This window comes from Solea solea, chromosome 4 (assembly GCF_958295425.1).
Source record: "Solea solea chromosome 4, fSolSol10.1, whole genome shotgun sequence".
In the NCBI taxonomy this organism is placed as follows: Eukaryota; Metazoa; Chordata; class Actinopteri; order Pleuronectiformes; family Soleidae; genus Solea; species Solea solea.
The window spans coordinates 20,159,487-20,182,061 of record NC_081137.1 but is presented as its reverse complement, the minus strand read 5'-3'; the positions used below and the strand labels follow the sequence as shown (position 1 = coordinate 20,182,061).

General features: G+C 39.0%; 6 protein-coding genes across 6 annotated transcripts; 4 read left to right on the top strand and 2 right to left on the bottom strand.

Moving 5' to 3' along the window:
- The first annotated feature begins 4,117 nt into the window (after nucleotides 1-4,117).
- LOC131458683 (olfactory receptor 8G17-like) lies at nucleotides 4,118-5,101 on the top strand. The gene has a single exon (XM_058627885.1). The coding sequence runs from the start codon at nucleotides 4,118-4,120 to the stop codon at nucleotides 5,099-5,101; it is 984 nt and encodes a 327-aa protein (XP_058483868.1).
- Nucleotides 5,102-5,492: 391 nt separating this feature from the next.
- On the top strand, nucleotides 5,493-6,479 carry LOC131458682 (olfactory receptor 6C4-like). Its single transcript, XM_058627884.1, has one exon. The coding sequence runs from the start codon at nucleotides 5,493-5,495 to the stop codon at nucleotides 6,477-6,479; it is 987 nt and encodes a 328-aa protein (XP_058483867.1).
- A 1,996-nt stretch (nucleotides 6,480-8,475) lies between these two features.
- LOC131458681 (olfactory receptor 1F1-like) lies at nucleotides 8,476-9,447 on the top strand. The gene has a single exon (XM_058627883.1). It carries the CDS (start codon nucleotides 8,476-8,478, stop codon nucleotides 9,445-9,447), a length of 972 nt encoding a protein of 323 aa, XP_058483866.1.
- Nucleotides 9,448-11,470: 2,023 nt separating this feature from the next.
- On the top strand, nucleotides 11,471-12,939 carry LOC131458717 (olfactory receptor 1361-like). Its single transcript, XM_058627934.1, has one exon. The coding sequence runs from the start codon at nucleotides 11,532-11,534 to the stop codon at nucleotides 12,501-12,503; it is 972 nt and encodes a 323-aa protein (XP_058483917.1). The 5' UTR covers nucleotides 11,471-11,531; the 3' UTR covers nucleotides 12,504-12,939.
- Nucleotides 12,940-15,102: 2,163 nt separating this feature from the next.
- LOC131458680 (olfactory receptor 2AT4-like) lies at nucleotides 15,103-16,083 on the bottom strand. The gene has a single exon (XM_058627882.1). It carries the CDS (start codon nucleotides 16,081-16,083, stop codon nucleotides 15,103-15,105), a length of 981 nt encoding a protein of 326 aa, XP_058483865.1.
- A 3,946-nt stretch (nucleotides 16,084-20,029) lies between these two features.
- LOC131458679 (olfactory receptor 51E2-like) lies at nucleotides 20,030-21,203 on the bottom strand. The gene has a single exon (XM_058627881.1). It carries the CDS (start codon nucleotides 20,984-20,986, stop codon nucleotides 20,030-20,032), a length of 957 nt encoding a protein of 318 aa, XP_058483864.1. The 5' UTR covers nucleotides 20,987-21,203.
- Between the last annotated feature and the right edge of the window lie 1,372 nt (nucleotides 21,204-22,575).

Here is a 22,575-nt window from a genome sequence, read left to right as displayed (position 1 = left end):
CCGTAAAGAGTAACAGTAAAGTAGTAAAATCAATGATGCATTTACTATTTTAAATAATTTACTACTAATGTTTTGACATGAATCAGATCATACATGGTATTTTTTGTTGATATTGCTCAGCTAACAATTCAAAAGATCAATGATGAAATTGATGGTATGTACAACAGTCATAGGACCAGTTTTCCGCTAACCGATTTTATTTGTACCTCCTGTGTTTGTGTGATGACTGCAGTTACATTAGATACAGCAAACTATTCCAGGTCTCTTAATGTCTCTTCATGCAGTCCACTTGGAATATATTTAATGATTTAAGAGTTACAAAAAGGTGATTTTGTATTTGTCGTGTCATTTCATTTTGAATGAATAAACATGAATGATATATGCTGATCAAATGTTTTTTAATGGTTATTGATGCCATTTTGTGGCTTATAATAATAATAATTATTATTATTATGGTTCTGTATGGTATGTAATATCATTTGTATGTTGTGTCCTTCATCTGTAAAGCTCTGTCAATATATGCCATCATACCTGATGAGGGAGATCTAAACACTGTAAGACTGAGAAACACAGTGAGAATTGTATGGAGCTGACAGATTAGTGTGACATCATTTTGACAATGTTTGAATTTAACAGAAATTTATTTTCAATAAATAGTTACACACTGCAACATTTAGACACACATTGTTTTATAAATTGTGTTGAAAGCTTCATAGCTGCATACAAAACAGTGATAATATGCTGAATCAATGCATTCTACAGTAACATATTAAAGAGACACCAAGCCTCATCACTGACCTAAAAAGTGACTTAACATGATAATCATCTCCCATACTGACTACTGCAACGCCCTGCTCACAGGCCTCCTGACCTGTGCTGTGAAACCGCTACCGATGGTCCAGAATGCTGCGGCGTGCCTGGTCTTCAATCAGCCTGAAAGGGCACATGTAATCCCTCTGTTCATTGAGCTCTACTGGCTATACCCTTTGAATTTGATCCTCGTCAAATTTAAATCACTGATGCTAGCCTACAAAGAGCTTCATGGGTCTGCTCCCACCTACTTAAATGCTCTCCTAAAGGCTTATGTTACCCCTTGACTACTCTGTTCATCAAAGGATTGTAGTCTAGCGGTGCCAACACCACACACACAACAATCCAGACTCTTTTCATGTGTCGTGGAATGACCTAATGATTGCTACCAGATCAGGGTCGTCCATCTTCAAGAAGCTCTTGAAAACCCAGCTCTTCCAAGAGCATCTTACCCCCTCCCCTGCACTATCTCCTCCTGCACTTGGATCCACCTCGGCACTCTTACCCGCTATCAGTCCACTGTTCCTATCTAGTGGAGTTCTCCAAGAATACTTTTGTGTAGCTTATTCCTCTTTTGTAAATCACTTTGGATAAAAGGCCCGGGTTCGAGCCTGGGTTAGAACAAGGGCCTTACTGCATGGAGTTGGCATATTCTCCCTGTGTGCATGGGTTTTCTAAGGGTTCTTTGGCTTCCTCCCACTGTCCAAAAACATGCAATATGGGGATTAGGTAAATTGGTCACTCTTAATTGACTGTGGCTAGAAAACTAAGGTTTTCCCAGTGGAAGTCGGCTGCAGAGGCTTTGTGGGACAATCAACAACCAGGCTGCTTAAGGACTTGGGAATTCGAGGCCAAGCCCAACGCCAAGTCATCAAAGCCCTCTCACATGCAGCTGAACAGGCAAGCTGATGGCTCTGGGTGAAGAGGAGAGACGCCACCTGGGCTCCAAAATAGCCTCCTTGGCACAGAAGGGCTAAGCGCTGGGGGGGGGCACATCTGGGACACCAGTTGTTGCTGATGAGTCTTCTGGAGGTGTTGTGGGCCTGTCAGCGAAACCAGAGAAGGAGGGTGCCCACCCGATGACCCCCATGAGGCCCCGAACCCTTCAGTCCCATAAACAATACCATGACTCCTACCCAGAAACCCCTCGGATGCCTGCTCCAACCCACCTCACACCTCAAGAGTGCAAATCACTAAGGGATTGTACAACCTAGTCCTAATACAGAACTGACAGAACTTCATTAGTAGACAGTGTTATTAGTGCCCTACCTCACTGGCAAAACATGGAGTGCCTATGTGGCAATGGACATGGAACATGCCATCGAATATGAGTGGGTGAAGGAAGCCATATTCAACAAGTACGAGATCACTGGAGGAGCTTCCATGAACCCGAGGTCAGGCCTGAAGAAATTCCATGTTAACTGTACACCCACCTCAAGTATTTGTTCCAAAAGTGGATTAGACCGGCAAAAAGGTTGGTTGAAGAGGTCAAGCACAAGACATCCAAGTCTGGGTGAGGAAGCACAACCCTCAGGATGGCCAGAGGGTGGCAGAACGGGTGGAGAACTTCATGTTGCTAGGCGGAGCAACAAGAACTTTCAGGTTGTATTCCATTCAAGGCCTGTGGCACGAGGTAGGTCTGAGGGTTTTGAGAGTGGTCCAAAGACAAGCAAGCCTATTAGGATGTCTTCCCAAAATATTTTTACCCCAGTCAGGCCCAGAGAGGTGTCTGAGGTGAAGCCTTTTAAGTCAGACTGTCCTAATAGAAAGCCAAAGCATTCAAGCCATAGCTGTGTCCCGTGACCAGAAGAGGGGGATACAGGCTTGATGAGAAGGTTACAAACTTCCCCTGACCTAGTTAATGGGAACGATACCGGTGCCCTGTTAGACACAGGAAGACACTAGTACAGTTACCGTTGAGATTCTCCAGATGATGTCACATACTTGCCAGCGACCAGACTCATAATGTAGGGCTAAACTTAAACTTTTTGTGTGTGGACACTCGGAGTATTATGGCACTATATCTCTTGTGGAAACATCTGCAGAGAAGTAACTGCTGTCTGGTGTGGTTTCATAACAACAGCGAACACAACACTGTTTTCTTAGCTCCGTATCTAGCCTGTCATGCAAAAGAATCGTTGGAAGTGGTTCTCATCCATATGGAGATCCCGAAGTAAACAGCGAAACTCTCCAAGTTGTGTCCGGCTGTGGATTATATTTTGAAACCACACATCACAGTGGTTTCTTCTCTGCAGACGAATCCACAACAATGTTTTGGTTGATGGTGAAAAGAAATACAGTTTACTAGTAGACTACACACCAACGCTATATTCTGCAGGTAACAAAAGTTAATTCAAGCAAAGTAGACATTGACAAGGATGTGCCCTGAGATTCAGACTCAGAAACTAAACACAGACTTTTTTGCTTCTTTTCTGCCTTAGTCCAGCACCAAATCAGAACATGCTTGACCACAGCATGGTTGCCAGTATAACTTCTGCTCCAGTGATACATAAGCAGTTTGGATTGTATCTGTAATATGTCGCTAAAACAAAACCTAACATCAGTCACATGATAATTTACTATATTCATGTCTTCTTCTTCTTCTTCTTCTTCATCATCAACTTTGGTGTTTTACAACAGTTGGTATCTGTATTATTACATCACTGCCCCCATTTACTTCTGGATTTTCAGCCTTTTTTTTTGGTTGTCCCTCTACTTATGTGATAGTCATTACAAATTTCAAATTGTGCAAAAATGGTTGAAATTAATCTCCAGGAAATGCAGATATTAGGAAACTTAAAGTCTTGTTTATTTTGGTCTGATATGTGTTTGGAAAATATAGGATCGTACCACAATTAGGAGGTCAATAATACATTGTTTAGTTCATAGTGTTTAGGCTGGGATTGGGTCAGGCAACCTATTGAATGATTAATATTTGTCCATCTTGTCTATATTTTATTGTGTCCAGAATGTTTTCTATCACATACATTGAGTTAATGGTAATTTACTACTGTACTATTCTTCTTGTGATCCGCGAGAAAACAAACAAAAACATGTTTTCAAAGTGCCCAATGACCTCTTTGAATACCTGAAACAGCTGCAATCGGTAATTGAGTTCTGTGATGCTCGCATGTAGACTCAAGGGATCAGGCCGTCACCGTATCTGTCACAAACAGAGCAGCTTGTCATGTCTTCTTTAATAAAACGGAGCAAGAGAGAAACAAACTCACTTTTTAACAGCGCACATTGGTGTTCTCCACATCTGTCCTTGTGCGTTGGAGATTTGAACACTGACAAGAATTTAACAATGGACTTATTCAACTCTGCTCTTGGCAAAAACATCACCTTTGTGCGTCCTGCATATTTTATAATAAGTGGATTAATTGGAATACCTAATGTCATGTATTACTATATCTTTCTCTTTTTTGTTTACATTATTTCAGTGGTGGGAAACACAGTTGTGATGACTGTAATTTACTTGGATCATAATCTGTGGACTCCAAAATATATAGTAGTTTTTAACCTGGCCTTTACAGACCTGTTTGGTACCACTGCTTTGGTGCCAAAGGTCCTTGACCTCTTCCTGTTTAACAATAACCACATATCCTACAGCGACTGCTTGACATTCCTTTTCTTCTTCTATGTCACCCTGATAATGCAGGTTCTTAATCTGATTGCGCTCTCCTATGACAGACTGATTGCTATAATTTTCCCACTGCACTATCCTGTGAGAGTGACTCACAGGTTCATGTTTTCTTTGATTGCTTCTTTTTGGCTCTTTGCCATAACTGTGACTCTCCTGTTAGTCGGCCTCCTCACAAGACTGTCCTTCTGTAAGTCTTCTGTGGTTGTTAACAGCTATTTCTGTGACCATAGACCGCTATACTCACAGGCTTGCAATGACATAACACCCACACGTGTCTTTGCTTTATTTCTAATAGTTATTCTTCTTTGGCTTCCATTGAGTTTCATCTTGGGTACTTACGTGTGTATTGTCATTGCTTTGACTAGAGTGGCAACAGCTCAGGAAAGAGTGAAGGCCCTTAAAACCTGCACAGGTCATATTTCACTAGTGGCCATCTATTTCATTCCAATACTAATCTCAGCTACCATACAAAATCTTGATTCAAATTCCAGGATTATTAACCTTTCTCTGACCTCTGTATTTCCTCCCATGTTAAACCCAATTGTTTATGTTCTGCAGACACAAGAAATAAAAACATCACTGAGAAAGCTTTTAAAGATCACAAAACAATCCAAGATAATGGTAAGGAAAGTACTGATTAGATGATCATTTCCTTCTACATATAAACAGTAAGCAGTATAAACAGTGACAGTAAAAAAGTAAAACCAATGATGCAATGATTAATACAAGATTTTAAAATAATTTAGTACTCTTCCTGTGATCCACAAAAAAACAAACAAAAATGTGTTTTCAAAGTGCACAATTAACTTTTTCTGAATACCTGAAATATCTGAAATCAGCAATTGAGTTTCATAATGCTTGCATGTAGACTCAAGGGATCAGGCCGTCACCGTATCTGTCACAAACAGATGAGCTTGTCATGTCTTCTTTAAAACGGAGCAAGAGAGAAGCAGACTCACTTTGTAACAGAGCACATTGGTGTTCTCCACATCTGTCCTTGCGCGTTGGAGATTTGAACACTGACAAGAATTTAACAATGGACTTATTCAACTCCGCTCTTGGCAAAAACATCACCTTTGTGCGTCCTGCATATTTTATAATAAGTGGATTCATTGGAATACCTAATGTCATGTATTACTATATCTTTCTCTTTTTTGTTTACATTATTTCAGTGGTGGGAAACACAGTTGTGATGACTGTAATTTACTTGGATCATAATCTGTGGACTCCAAAATATATAGTAGTTTTTAACCTGGCCTTTACAGACCTGTTTGGTACCACTGCTTTGGTTCCAAAGGTCCTTGACCTCTTCCTGTTTAACAATAACCACATATCCTACAGCGACTGCTTGACATTCCTTTTCTTCTGCTATGTCACCCTGTCAATGCAGGTTCTTAATCTGATTGCACTCTCCTATGACAGACTGATTGCTATTACTTACCCACTGCACTATCAAGTGAGAGTGACTCACAGGTTCATGTTTTCTTTGATTGCTTCTTTTTGGCTCTTTGCCATTGCTGTGTGCCTCACGGCAGTCGGCCTCCTCACAAGACTGTCCTTCTGTAAGTCTTCTGTGGTTGTTAACAGCTATTTCTGTGACCATGGTCAGATATTCCGACAGGCTTGCAATGACAAAACACCCACAAGTGTCTTTGCTGTATTTCTAATAGTTATTCTTATTTGGCTTCCATTGAGTTTCATCTTGGGTACTTACGTGTGTATTGTCTTTGCTTTGACTAGAGTGGCAACAGCTCAGGAAAGAGTGAAGGCCCTTAAAACCTGCACAGCTCATATTTCACTGGTGGCCATCTATTTCATTCCAATATTAATCACATTTACATTGGGAAGAAATATTCATCCAAATGGCAGGATTATTAACCTTTCTCTGACCTCTGTATTTCCTCCCATGTTAAACCCAATTGTTTATGTTCTGCAGACACAAGAAATCAAAACATCACTGAGAAAGCTTTTAAAGATCACAAAACAATCCAAGATTTATGTGAGGAAAGTACTGATTACATGACCATTTCTGTCTATATATAAACAGTAAATAGTATGAACAATAAGGGGAAAATAGTAAAACAAAGATACAGGAAACTATTTAATTTTTTTCTCTGTTAATGGTCTCTTCATGATTTTTATCTTTTAAATGTCAGACATACAAAAAGGCGATTTTCTATTTGTAATGTCATTTCATTTTGAATGAATAAACATGATTAAATGTTTAACTTACCATTTATTCATGTTACTAAGGTTAGTGACGTTATTAATTCACATATTATAATTAAAGGGTCTATAAAACTACTGTTATCGTCATAATAACAGTTTGAATTAACATTAAACACTTTAGGTAACTGTAAATGCCTTTATTTTTTCCAGCATCCGTCTGTAAAGTTGAAAATCTGACACTTTATGTATGTTTAATGGCACTGAATTAATCATTTCTTAAGAATATATGTATTAATGTTCCTTGTGGCCCTTAATGTAAAGTGTAAAACATGCATCCCTTAATTATCACTACATAAATGTATGTATTGACACCATTGTGTGGTATTTCAAGAATTGAGACCTTGTGACGCCTTTTCTGCCTCAGTCCTGTGTGGATTTAGTGAGGGAAATCTGCACACAAATAGCTGATCGTCGTGTGTTACTTGCTTGCACTTCATTTTCTACATCAATCCATTTTCTACCGCTTTATCCTCCACATGACGGTTGCGGTCATTTGTACATATGTACATTGAAAATAAAATCACTATTACAGTTTTACATAATTATCGTGTGTCCTTGTTCTAGTTGTTTGTTTGCAGAATTTATGTAAGATTTTATGGATAATAACTGGGCCTAAAATGAGCTGCTTCCCCTGTTTCAAAGACCTGAAACCTCCACTGGTTTGCAGTAGACATTGTGTGAATGTCTACAAGCATAGGTGCTTTCCATCCTATGCAATATGACGCCACTAATTTGAACACCAATTGTGGCCAGTTATTATATATTATAAGTACATAGGTTGATCTGATAAACATCTATTTTCAGAGTTACAGCATGGAAGGTTGTTGTTTTTTCGGGCTTTTTAGAAATGGCTGCTTTCTTCTAATAGTGATGTCCATCCATGATGTACACAGCTTATTCTTCAAGGGCTGTAGGGGAGCTGGAGCTAATCCCTGCTAACATTGGTGGGGAGGTAGGGCACATGCTAGACAGGTCACCAGGCTATCACAAGGCCAACACACAGATACAAGACTCCCATTCACACTTATGGTGAATTTGAAGTAATTGATTAAACCCAACCCAGTCATTGGGGGGGCCACATCAAGTGGTGTCCTAGTGCCGGTCCCAAGCCCGGATAAATGGGGAGTCATGGCTGCCATTGGTGCTATTGACCAACAGGGTGCCGATGGAAATTGGGCTATTATGGCGAACTGAAAGGAAGTGTGGCAAGAGGTAGTGGGACAAGTTGGTTTTACCGTGTTTTTTTTTTTACTGTTATTTGAAGTTTGTTTATGTTTGAGTCTCATTTCATTTATAGACCCAGTCATGAAACTATTAACCTTTGTTGTCTGTTTTAATGATGGCTGTCTAGAGTATGTTCAACTCACTTTTGACCCTCACTCACATTTTTGGTTGTGGGTGTTGAGATGAGGCCACAACAACTGAGTTCACTTTGTGAGTCTATACAACTCTACTGAACTCAATGAATGGCAGTCTGCTTCTTCTAAGAACCATATTTACACTGTAAATAAGGTAAAATAGCCTTGTATGACGATGATGGTGAAGATGAGTAGGCCTTGTCTGATGATGAGTGGCTTCTAACAACGGTCACAGGGGTATACATGATGAGGAGAGGGGAGGGCTGGTCCATCCATAGCTACCTCTGTCAAATCAAATAAAGTTCAACACAGTTGTGTCAGAGACAGATGCAGAGAAAGAAAGAACTCACATCCATCTACTGAACAACACAGTGCTGACACAGACGGGCACACTTCTCCACGTCTCATTTTTGTGTTAATGTTTGTTTTACAATGGACTTATTCAACTCGGCTCTCGGGAAGAACATCACATTTAGGCATCCTGATTATTTCATCATAACTGGTTTTTCTGGCATCCCAAATGTGAAACATTACTTTGTCTTTCTGCTTTTTGTCTATGTTGTTTCAGTGGTGGGAAACACAGCGGTAATGGTTGTAATATTCTTGGATCACAACCTGAGAGGTCCAAAATATATAGCAGTTTTCAACCTGGCATTTGTGGACCTGTTTGGTAATTCTGCCCTGGTGCCAAAGGTCCTTGACATCTTCCTGTTCAACCATCCTAACATCCCCTACAACGACTGCTTGACGTTCCTTTTCTTCTGCTACACCTGCCTCACTATGCAGGCGTTCAACCTGGTGGCTCTCGCTTACGACAGACTCATTGCTATTATTTTTCCGCTGCACTATCAAGTGAAAGTGACTCAGAATTTCATGCTGTATTTGATCGCTGCTTTCTGGGCTTTTGCGATAATTGCCGTTCTCATCGCTGTTGGCCTCATTACGCGACTTTCTATCTGTGCGCCTGCGTTTGTTAACAGCTATTTCTGTGACCATGGCCAGATATACCGTCTGTCTTGCAATGACCATTATCCCAATTATGTCCTCAGTTGTTTGTACCCTGTTCTTTTCTTCTGGATTCCACTTGCTTTTATCTTGATAAGCTATCTGTATATTGGCTGCACTTTGGCGAAAGTGGCGACGGTTCATGAAGGACTCAAAGCCTTTAAGACCTGTATCGGTCACCTTTCACTGGTAGCGATCTATTTCATCCCATCATTAGTCACATTTACACTGATGGAAAAAATACAACCTAATGCCAGGATTATTAACCTGTCTCTGACCTCTGTGTTTCCTCCCATGTTAAACCCCATTGTTTACGTTCTGCAGACGCAAGAAATCAAAGTATCTTTGAAAAAGCTGCTAAACATCAGAGGGAAATCCAACAAAATAATTACAATGTGACCATTTGTTCATGCACTGTCTCTTTAGTGTTCTTTTAGAGATTACTATAACTATTTCTGTCTGTGTGATAAAAGTCTACAAAGTAAACTCGTCATGTTTTATTGATGAAAACCATGTGAAGTCTCTAGGCTGTAACTTATTTTTAATTCATTTAGAGTCACATCCTTATAATGAAGCTGAAGTTTGTGTTTCTTAAATCAGATGTAACTTAATGTTTTTATTTTTGAACAATCTACATCTAAAAACTGTGTCCTTTTATGACCTGTAATAAACCAGTGCCAGCAAAAGAGCCGAGTTTGAGTTGAAAACTAAGATCTAAACTAAGAACTAAGATGTATATAGATAGATATATGTTTTAACAATCGAGTTCCACATAGACAAATGTCAGAAAGATGACGTAGACTCTGATGAAGAGCCAGTGTGTCCATGAAACCTGCAGGATGAATGATGATGGAGTTGTTTTAACAGTCTGACATAGAGGAACATTATCCAAACATTGTCTACCTCTTTATCCTCCACATGAGGGTCGCATGGCTGCTGGTGCAGAGTGTCCAATTAACCTTTGCATGTTTTTGGACATGTGGGAGGAAACCGGAGAACACACACAGGGACGACTTGCAAAGTCCACACAGAAAGGCACAACCAGCAACCTTCTTGCTGCGAGGCAACAGCGCTAGCCACATGTGCCACATGTGTGGCCCAAATCAAATTATTATTGTTGTTATTATTATTATTGTTGCTCCCTGTAGCACAACACTTTCCAGTGCTGCTGGTGGTTGTGCTCTTGCTTTGGTCAAAAGAGACAATGAAGAACATAATGACTACAGGAGCGGGCTTGAGGTTATACGAGGACGTTGAATATTATCCAAGTACGACTTATTGCTCAAAGAATACATGGACATACAAAACAGGGCAAACTCCTGGTGAGAGCGTTTTGCGATGATACGCCAGTCGGCCACTACAATAAAACCACTCGATGGTTTTAATGTTGTTTCAAAGCAGTGCAGAATGCAGAAGAATCTCAGTGCAGAATCTCTGTCTCCACCTGTGGACCTTGGAGTAATTACCACAACACTGCGGTCCCAATCTGGCCTATAGTTTTTCTCCCCTGCCCTTCGATAGTCACGCATGCACATAGAGAAAGACAGAGAAGAAAATAACTACTGAAATACTTTGGTAAGTTATGTGTAGTTATCCATGTTTTACTGAAGCATCACTTGACCTGACTGCAACCAGGTAACAAAGATATTGTCAAAAGCCTGGTGTTGCAAGGAATCATTATTAGCCAGAGGCATTGAAACAGAATATTAAGAGCCAGGTTACTTTACAGGTAGCAACGTGGCCCTGCCTCGCTGAATGCATGCATGCTCCGGCAGCAGGGGATACAAATCCTGTCGGGGATAACTAACCTTGGCACGACATTGGCATTTGAGAATATCTTTGTAACTCATTCCCAACCTAAAATAAAACTCAATCACACTATAGTCTCTGTCCATCACGAAGCTTAAGCCCTCTTCGCTTGCTTTACTTGTACAGCTCTCCAGGTGATTCATGAATATGTGGGAACTAATTAGTATTTTGTGGCCACAAATCACAGTTTCTTTTTCCTCCATGTCATGTCTGGGGCTTCGTAAAGGAGTAATAAGCATACTTTAAACCCCATATCTGAGCTTACAGGTGGATGTGCTGGGGTAGTGGGGGGTTTAAGTACAGCAATGCTTGAATGAGGCAGAAAATGGACTTATGTTTGGGATGAGGTCATCTCAATGTGTGTTGGCCTTCTTCTTTCCCAAATAAACATAATTTTTCCATTGCAAGTGAAGTAAGATGGTCTTGTCTGATGACGTCGACGATGATGATGATGATGAGTGGCTTCCAAACAACTGTCACAGGGGAATAGGTGTAGAACCTAATTGACAGAGGAGGGCTGGTTCATCCAGAGCTGCCTCTGTCAAACCAGATAAAGCTAAACACAGATCTGTCAGAGACAGATAGACCTTATATCCATCTACTGGGCGACAGAGTGCTGACACACAGAAGAGTATACTTCTCTTAGTGAACTACAGAGATTTTTAATTTTTACAATGGACTTATTCAACTCAGCTCTCGGGAAGAACATCACATTTAGGCATCCTGATTATTTCATCATAACTGGTTTTTCTGGCATCCCAAATGTGAAACATTACTTTGTCTTTCTGCTTTTTGTCTATGTTGTTTCAGTGGTGGGAAACACAGCGGTAATGGTTGTAATATTCTTGGATCACAACCTGAGAGGTCCAAAATATATAGCAGTTTTCAACCTGGCATTTGTGGACCTGTTTGGTAATTCTGCCCTGGTGCCAAAGGTCCTTGACATCTTCCTGTTCAACCATCCTAACATCCCCTACAACGACTGCTTGACGTTCCTTTTCTTCTGCTACACCTGCCTCTGTATGCAGTCGTTCAACCTGGTGGCTCTCGCTTACGACAGACTCATCGCTATTATTTTTCCGCTGCACTATCAAGTGAAAGTGACTCAGAATTTCATGCTGTATTTGATCGCTGCTTTCTGGGCTTTTGCGATAATTGCCGTTCTCATCGCTGTTGGCCTCATTACGAGACTTTCTATCTGTGCGCCTGCGTTTGTTAACAGCTATTTCTGTGACCATGGCCAGATATACCGACTGTCTTGCAATGACCATTATCCCAATTATGTCCTCAGTTGTTTGTACCCTGTTCTTTTCTTCTGGATTCCACTTGCTTTTATCTTGTTAAGCTATCTGTATATTGGCTGCACTTTGGCGAAAGTGGCGACGGTTCATGAAGGACTCAAAGCCTTTAAGACCTGTATCGGTCACCTTTTACTGGTAGCTATCTATTTCATCCCATTGTTAGTCACATTTACACTGATGGAAAAAATACACCCTAATGCCAGGATTATTAACCTGTCTCTGACCTCTGTGTTTCCTCCCATGTTAAACCCCATTGTTTACGTTCTGCAGACGCAAGAAATCAAAGTATCTTTGAAAAAGCTGCTAAACATCAGAGGGAAATCCAACAAAATAATTACAATGTGACCATTTGTTCATGCACTGTGACAAATAAATAAACACATGGTCATGAAATCACGCAGATAAATAGCACCATGATATTAGTTTCTACGAGATCTATCTCTGTGAATTGTGAATACTGTTTTATTGATAAATATTTGACGTTTCCACATTTTATGTTTTTACTTTCTACATCTAAATCAGTGTGTTCTATGACGTACAATTAACCGGTAAAATATGGTAAAATAGCAATTATGTGCAGTCATTTAGCAGCTATAATGTTTTACTATATGTGTTAGCGTGCTTACATTTTGCTTATTACCACGCTAAGTGTGACTGGAAGTCTTTTTAATCTCATGGTGGAGCTTTAATGAAAAGTCAGGGGGTTGAAGCGCCGTGCTCAGCCTCATAGTGTGGATACTTGTGTGGTGTCAAGTTCATTTTCCATGTCATCAAACCTAAAGCTGAATAAATGATTCATTGTCTTCTCTCTCTCACTCTGCATATATGGATTTAAATGATTTCTTATAATTAATTATAATTTATTATCAAAGTACTGATCGTTTTGTTGCATTGGATCTTTGAGATCAGAGTAGTTTAACACACGCTGTTTCCCTCAATGACTTGGAATTTAGTTCCTACGAAGGACAATGTGCATACATGATAATGGATAAATCTTTTCCTCTAAACATTTTAATCCGATATGAGACAGAGATTTTTGACTTCTGTGGCACTTGCTTTGCTTCTTTTTTTAAAGTCCTAACTGGGGCATAAAGGAATTTATTTTTCCTTCTTTCCACGTGAGAGCTGTTTTCATACGAGACAGATAATCACTCACTATCACCAGAATCATCGTACAATATAGGAAGAACAAACTTTGATCAGGCACAAGATTTAAACTGGTGTTGGTGGCTTTTCTGTCTTGGTCAAATCATAATTGGAAAGCAAACAAAATAGTTATATATGTATGTATGTATATATATATACTGTATATATACTGTGTATATATATATATATATATATATATATATACTGTATATATACTGTATATATATATATATATAAATAAGCGTAAGTAAAAAAGAGTGACCTGAAAGCACAGTGATAAACAGTAGACACATAATTATTCATACACTACTTTATTTATATTAATTTATGAGAGATCTTATCTCCATCAGAAAACAAAACAAAAATAAATTGTGCAAACACAACTGCAATTCATAAATTATACAATTTGATGATGAAACATACGAGAATCACCCAAAAACTCAAGACATCAGCCCAGTTTCATCATGTTACATAGTTCTAAATAATTCATATGATGCTGCCAGACTTCAGTTTAGGCCAAAGAGCATTCTCTGCCAGCCTTTCAGTGGTGATGATGGTTGATCGTTGCATTACTGACAGTCTCTTCATGTTTTCACTGGTGACTGATGATGATGATGATGATGATGATGGGATAAACTGAAAGCCACGATAAAATAGCTTGTTCAAGAATATCAGTTAGTATAATTCATAGTTGATTATCTCAACCCAATAAAAAAAATTGTGTTATACTTACTTAATTAATGATACAGGCAACTGCACCTTAATTAGGCTACATATTATGTATTGGCAAAAATAAGGAAAGGAAAGGAAAGGAAAGGAAATGATTTCAATTGATTAATTAGTGGCTACTGCAATGTCATACATGTGGTATTACACAGCTGCAGCTTGTGGTGCCATTTGCACTCCACAAAAACTCCACAAGAGGGCAGACACTCATCATATTATTATGTTCTTGCCTGTGTCCTTTATTGTCATGCTCTGTGTCATGTGTCTGCATCAAATAGGATTATGAGAGTGCAGTGAAATCAAATATAATTTAGCCAATCTGATTGTACAGTGTTATTATATTTTGTTGCACTGTTGTCAGAAAACATCATATAAATGTACTGTACTATAAACCATAGCCATATGACTTCCATATCACTTTCATGTATCAATATCATTCAAAATTTCATAATTATTAGAGTTAACGCAAAACACAAGGAAATTTGTCATTCATATGGGAATAAATGTGATGATTTGTAGCATTAACTATTCAATTAATGTTCGCTTGTGTTGAGGCGCTGTAGGTTACAAAAGCATTTCACAATTCAGAGAAAGAATCAAGTTTACTCCGACCACATAACCTTACATGAGGCCATGCAGCAAACTCAGTTGAAGTTACTTTAATATTTTCCTGAGACAAGACAAAAATGACTATGTTCACACATTTTTCAAGTTCCGGTATATTCACATTTAAAAACACATTTTCAAAACACTCTAAACACTCCAAACCGAGACAGAAATAAAGCACACAGCACACACACAGTTTACAAAACCTTCAAGAAGGAAAAACTGTACATTTTTGGTGATTTTTTGTTTATATTTTTGAGCTGTGCATCATTTTATTCAATCTATGGGGAAAAGACTAAAACAGAGGCACAGAACTAGGGCCACTCTTGCCCTAAATCAGCTGGGGTCGGCTCCAGTCACCTGTAACCCTTATATAGGATAAAGTGGTAGACAATGGATGGACGCTTAGAGAGGGTTTATATATATATATACATATATATATGTGTATATGTACTTGAACAATACTTCAAGGCTTGCTCTTGCGTTGGTTTGTGCCAAATATTTTCTTTACTAGTGCCAGGGCTCTGTTTTTGATCTCTTTGGTTTTCAAAGAATACACAATGGGGTTGATGCAGGGTGGAAGGCAAGAGGCCAGAGACAGGCTCAGCACACGCTGGTCTGGGTTAATAAGTTGCAGATAAAACCCAATGGTAAAAATGGTAATGATAGGAATGTAAAACACAGCCACGAGAATCAGATGCTCGACACACGTGGCCAAAGCCTTCACACGACTGTCCAGCGACTTCATCCTGAACACAGTCGCCAGGATGCTGACGTAAGACAGCAGAATGAAGGTGAACGGCCCCACAAGGAGCAAGAACGTAAGCAAAGAGGCCACGTACCACTGCATCGTGTAGTCATTACAGGCGAGTCTAAACACGGGTGCATAATCGCAGAAGTAGCTGAACACTCTGACTGAATTACAAAAAGACAAGCGAGTCATTATACCTGCAGAAAATGCAATAATCCCTGTGGAGAAACACCAAGACAGGGCGACGATACAAAACATGTTCCGCAGTGTGTTGATCGAGTTCTGACGCAGAGGGAAACATATCGCAATCAAACGGTCGTACGCAAGTACGGCGAGTGCATACGACTCCAACGTGGCAAAAGCGTAGTAGAAAAACATTTGTACCAAGCACAGGTTGAACGGGATGAAATTGTCTTTGACGAGGAACACCTTGATCATGCTGGGGATGGTGCACGTGTTCAGGACCACGTCGATGACGGCGAGGTTGACCACGGCCAAGAACTTTGGAGTGTGCAAACAGTGATTAAAGACAATGATGCAGATCACCAACGTGTTAAACAGCACCGTGACGACATAGACAAAAGCCAGGAAGATGAAGTAGACCCTGATGAAGGGAAGCTTCTGAAATCCAATGATGTAGAAGCCGGGTGGATGAACGATGACCGAGTCGTTCAGAAAGTTTCTGAGAGAAGACATCGTTGGGCTCTAGGGAATCTGGAAAAGCTCCAAAATCACCTTATACACATATAGAGGAGAGTATCACATTTAAGCCAGAGGATTAAACTGAAACAGGTCTCACCTGATTACCAGGTTACCATGAAAGCTTAATGATGTTGACTCCAGCAGCCGCAGCAGCAGCAGCAGCTGCACAATGATGGTGGTAATGTGTGTGATTCTTTGGTAGATATACTTGCCCTCCGTCAATCTCCAGAGAGCCCTTCCTCATTCTGATACTGAGGAGGTTAAAGTGTAACAAGACTGTAACAAATGGAGGACCTCCTCTTCCCCCCCGGCCTTTATTTATGTAACTGAAACAATACAATGCTTGGTTTGGTAAGTCAATAATACAAATTATGTTTAAAGCTCATAAAAAAAACCTTACCAATCAACATCCAGAAATGATTTGAAAAAAGAGAAAGCAATTATAACTTAAAAGGGACAGAGATCTTTAATAAAAAAACAACAAAAAAAACAAGATACAGGACTAAACTGATGGAACGAAACCAAAGAATATTCTACATCAAACTTTACACTTAGAAATTCAAAGGACATACAATGAAATAACTTTAATTACCCTTCAAAGTTTTGTAATTTGCTCATTTGTCTTAACAACATGAAAGTCAGTGGCCGTGTAAATTGATTAATCAGAATAAAGGGGTAAAAGAGTAAATAAGATTATACTTCTTTCTGCTCCATTTCATTCAAGACTTGGACAATTTTGTGTGTGTATTAAATTGTTTTTTGTTCTTTTATTTGTGAATGAAATGAAATAAATAAACGAGACTAAGTTTTCACTTCAAAATGCAAACCAGGGCTATTTGAGGAGACAAAATCCATATGATGGTGACTTTTATTTTGAAAGGGATCATACACTTATTCAAAAGACATATTGGATTTTATGCCAGTAATTCCTCTGAAATGTTAAACACCGGCTGTAGCTCAGCTGTTGCTGTTTTTTATTTAATATGTGCTCAAAATAAATTGATTTAAATTAGCTTTTTCATATTACTGTTCCCTCTAAAGGTTGGGTACTATATAAAATTGAAACACTATAAAATAGGTCACGTGTTTCAACCTCAGGGTCACACTTTGGTTTCCTTGTGTCTGCCTGTCTCTGCATGTGTGTGCGTGTGTGTGTGATTGGCTGGAGGTGTGCATGATTGACTGATTGCTCTTCTGGGAGCTGATTGGTCCTGCACACAGGAACTTCTGCTATAAGAGGCCGGATCATGGTTGTGGCACAGTGGACTTCACAGTGGAAGTCCAGTCATTTTGTTGCCAGTGGTTTGTCAGTGCAGTGTTGAAGCGTAAATTGACATTTAATTTGCATTTAAAAGTTGCACACGACGGCTTTAAAAACCTCATCGCCCTCTGTTTGAAGTTTGCCCCCTGAAAAATCTTCCTTTGAAGCCCTTACATTTGACTCTAGCCGTTGATCTTAACAGCAATTGGGACACATATGTGAACATGCTAAAGGGGGTGCTCGGGCTCATTTGGTGGCATAGGTGAAATGGCCATTTGTGTTGAGACGCTCCCGGCAACTCTGTCACCTAAGCTGTTGCTGTCCAATCTGCTGACAAAGCCGTGTCACCATTTTTGAATATATGTATATGTATATGTGTGTATGTATATATATATATATATATATATATATACATACACATATATATGTGTATGTATTGTATGTATATATATATATATACATATACTGTATATTATCTCTTCTACTTGGAACTCAAAAGAGGGAAAACCTGAAGTTTATAAAACTGCAGGGAACTTACAAAGCATTTTAATAACTTGTGATACACATAGTAAATGGTGCAAGAGGCATAATTATTCCCCAAAGGTGCGCTTGTATCATCACACAGTCTCAGGCGAGCCACATGAACATGCATCTCCTTCACCAGAGAGTTATGGTTAATGTCTTTGTCTGAAAAAAACAAACAAACAAAGCTTTCTCTGTTTAAACAGCATACTAATCCATCCCAGTTGCACCAATTATGAATAAACACAATTAAAAACTTGGCGAACTAAAACAAATATTGGTGAACATGTACAATACTTGGAGCTAGGACAGAACTTTTACCCTTTTCCTTCGTTCTTGAAGGCCTTAAAATAACAACAATAATTCCCCTTAACCATTTAATGTAAACTTGATTTACGAGCTGGTTACCATTGACATTAGTAGACCCCCTTTGAATTTGTAAATTTAAGTTGAAAAGTGAAGTTTAATTTGCTCAACAGTGGGATGCGGGTGAACCAAAAACAGTTACTGCTTTTGTAGTGGCTCACAGAGAAAAGCCTTATGAAACACTGGGATTTTATTGTTGTCTTCCTTGTGTCCTTTGACTGTACCTCACACAGTCCAAAGACGTGTAAGTGAGGTGCTCGATGTCAAGTAGGAGTGAGTCCAGACACTTAACAGGTCATTTTCTCAATTTATTGACACTACAATCGAGTAATTGAATCTGGAGTGCAATAGCAACGTCATATTCTCTCTTTACTTTGATTCCAACCCAACTCCCACATTAAAATGAACCTCCTGTGAGGTATTTTCTTTGCTTTACTTGGTCTCAAAACTAGAATGACCACAATTTTAAATCATGAACATAAAGTCACACCTTGATATAATGATGGGTGCTGGGTTTTAAAAGATAAAACAAGTGATAATATGGATCCTGGAAGCCTTAATGTGTCTGTTATTTCCAAGTCTAATAATATTAATACTAATAATAATAATGATGACAATATCTTCAAGCAGACATTCAAAGACTGATGTTCATACATTCAACAAATGGGGTGAGGGATATGTGTAAGGGTTTGCTTTCTTCTTTTAATAACTAGTTTGACAACCAGGCGATTTTAAATTTACAATAATTTTCATTTACAGAGGTGCAGTAAAACTGCAGCTTCATGTGTCAGCTCCTGAAATAAACACTGTGCTTACACTTCAGATTTATCATTCAGTAGTCATTCAAACTAGATCTTTTTAACCTCCATCTTTAATTGACTTGGATTTAAAATGAATATCTTGCATTAGAGACTTTTATTGTTGTATCCGTGAACACAAAGACAGGGGCAGTTTAGTAAAATAGCGTGAATAAACAACGGTGAATGCCTTTGTTGTATGAGACTAAACTGATAAAGAGACAGGACATTGGGTTCATTCATAACAACTATATCTGTAAGAACGTATGGGAAAATAAAAGACACGTTTAAACTGAACATGTTCTAACACATATGGACATACAGCATGTACCACAGGTATAGTTCTTGCATAAAGGAGGTGAACAGCTAAACTGACAGGTACACACGTTAGTGAATTCCACAATTGTAAGTTGTAGTAATAAATAATTTATTTATTTTATTACTATATATTCATTTATTTATAAATCTACCTCTGGTATTTCCTCATTGGAAACCCTTTTTTTTTTTTTTTTGATTCTGGCCTTAAAGTATTAATCATGTATATATTGACGTGTGTCACGTTGCATGTGTGATTGTGAAGCCAGTCCCAAATGACATAGGGCAAAGGGCACGGTGCACCGTGATTTGTTTTATGGGATAAATGCTTCCCGCCCACCTGTGCTCCCACTATGTACACACAAAAGAAAAGACATGCAAATACAACAAAAAAACACAACACAAGGCTAGAGTCACTTTACTTTGACTTTAAAATAAACTAAAACTGCAAATAAAACACAGGGTGGAATAAAAAAGGAGCTAGTTGAAGGCTAGAGTAAAAAGATAAGCAACAAAGGTAACATCTCCAATTTTCTTTCTACTATTGAGGGAAACAGTGTTATTGCTTGACAGAGAAGATAATGTTACATCATTTCTGTTCATGAAGACCAAACAGTGGCAGAATAATAACAACATTGGCTACAACAACAAAAATCACAAAAGGACAAGTACATAGTTTTCAAGGGTTTGGATTTTTCCCGACGAGTGCCAGGGCTCTGTTTCTGATCTCCTTTGTTTTCAAGGAATATACAATGGGATTAATGCAGGGGGGGAGGCAAGAGGCCAGAGACAGACCCAGCACACGCTGGTCTGGATCAATGCTTTTTATAAACAGTCCTATTAAGTAAATGCTGAATAAAGGAATATAAAACACAGCGACAAGAATCAAGTGTTCAATGCAAGTGGTGAGAGCTTTCATCAGACTGCCGACTGATTTCATCCTGAACACGGTCACAAGGATGCTGAGATAGGATAAAAAAATAAAAGTAAGGGTGGCAACTAGGTGTAACATAGAAATTGAAGCCATCTTCCACTGTAAGGTGTAATCATTACATGCCAGTCTGAACACGGGTGCATAGTCACAAAAATAACTGAACACTATGACCGAATTGCAAAAAGACAGTCGAGTCATGATTATCGTGCTGTACGCGAGCAATCCCAGACTATAACCCCAAATCACACTGACAATACCAAGCATGATCGGCAGGGTGTTGAAAACACACTGACGCAGAGGAAAACATATCGCAATCAACCGGTCGTAGGCCAGTATGGCAAGTGCATAAGATTCCATCGCTAGTGCAAAATAGTGGAAAAACATTTGTGCGAGACACAGGTTGAATGGAACAAAGTTGTCCTTCAGGAGGAAAGTCTTGATCATGCCAGGAATCGTGCTCGTGTTCAAGATTACGTCGATCACTGCAAGGTTGGCGACAGCCAGAAATTTTGGAGAGTGTAACCTCTGGTCAAAAGCAATTATGCACATCAATGAAATATTGAACACTACAGAAACAACATAGACGCCTCCTAGAAAGATTATATAGACACTGATGTTGGGGAAATTCTGAAATCCAATGATATAGAAACCTGGAGGATGAATGATGACAGACTCGTTTAAATCTGCCTGGTGTGAGGACATAGTTGATCTCCACAGGCTGTTCTCCAGGTCAGCTTCTCAACCACAGCATGTAAAAACTCTCTAATCTGAACAAGGATGAGAACAATACATCACATTACCTTCTGTATTAGTCTTATAAATCATCTAAACATCATAAACAAGCTCATATAATCATGTACTTTAACTATAACCACATCTTTCTCATCAGAACATACTATATTATGATGATCAAGTCCAATGCAGAGTTCATTTTACTTTGAGCACACCTGGTTTGTTGAAGATCATGAGACTCCTTGTGACGCCAACACCAGCAGTTTCCACTGACTGTCTGACCTGCGCACACGGACAATATACTTTCTTCCCTTATCTCCAGAGATAAAATTAAAAGTGTAACAAATGTAAACAATAGTAATGAAGCTGTATGACTGGAATAAAAGATCCACTGAGATTAAATTGTCCTCAAACCTATTATGAAGATGGAATACACTGATTATTATTGTTGTGAAACTTAACAGCACACAAAACAGTGACATCTAAAGGTCATAGGTCCAAGATTATGTCTGTGGACGTTAATATAGCAGCCAACAATGACCTCGTAAGTAAAGGTAGAGTATATAGTTCAGTATTATGATGTCTTTGCTGAAGTAGAAATGTATGTGAGAGCACACTCGTCCCCTGCCACCCTGGGCTACATATGATATGGGAAAGCTATGCCAATGTTAACTGCCACACAGGACTGGGATTAATAATGTGTTAATTTGTCACTTTAGTGTTTGAAAGCCTTCATTCGGATTGAGCTGAGTGACACAACCTTATTGGCAGCAGTGGACCAGCGGCTCACACTGAATTTCTCAATGGCCTCCACTGTGGACGAGTGAGCGGTGAATAATAGTGAAACAAACTTCAGTTTCCTTTTGGAAAAAGGCCGTCTAACACTGAGCTAAAGCAGCAAAAATATTCTCAAGACTGAGCTGGTGAAGATTAAAAAAAAAAAAAAAAAACATGAACTGTCTCTTTAGTCTCCACAAGAGTTGGATCAACACAAACCACACCGGACATCACAACTGTAAAATAGTGCATATACTGTGGAGATAGTAATAGCTGATAATTAGATTTATTGGTGGTTATTGAGTGAGTTTTACATAAAATAAAAATGTCTGCTTCTTAAATCTGAATATGTTGTGGTTTCTTTGCTACTCTGGCAGTAGTGAAGTGAAAAAAAACTAAGCCTAATGAACGCAGCTGATGTGAGACAAGACACTGAATCTCATCTCAGTGCATGTGTGGATTCACTGCAAGTCCACGTCAGACATCTATTAATATTAAGTGTCTACATTGACACCACAAGTATACACTGAATGACAAATTCAGGATTTCTAATCAGTTGTTTTATTGATAAACAAAAACAAACACATGTTTTTTTCACAGTAGTGACCGAGATTTACAATAAGCAATATTTTCTTTTTAAGCCAAAATGTGAGATAAGTCAGTGATACAGTGGCCAAGAACCCACATTTCATAATATCCAGCTCTCTACTTTCAGCACGAAGGGTAGTGTGTTCCAAAAGTTTAGGGGTGTTAGTAACAAAGGCGACATCCACAATTTTCTT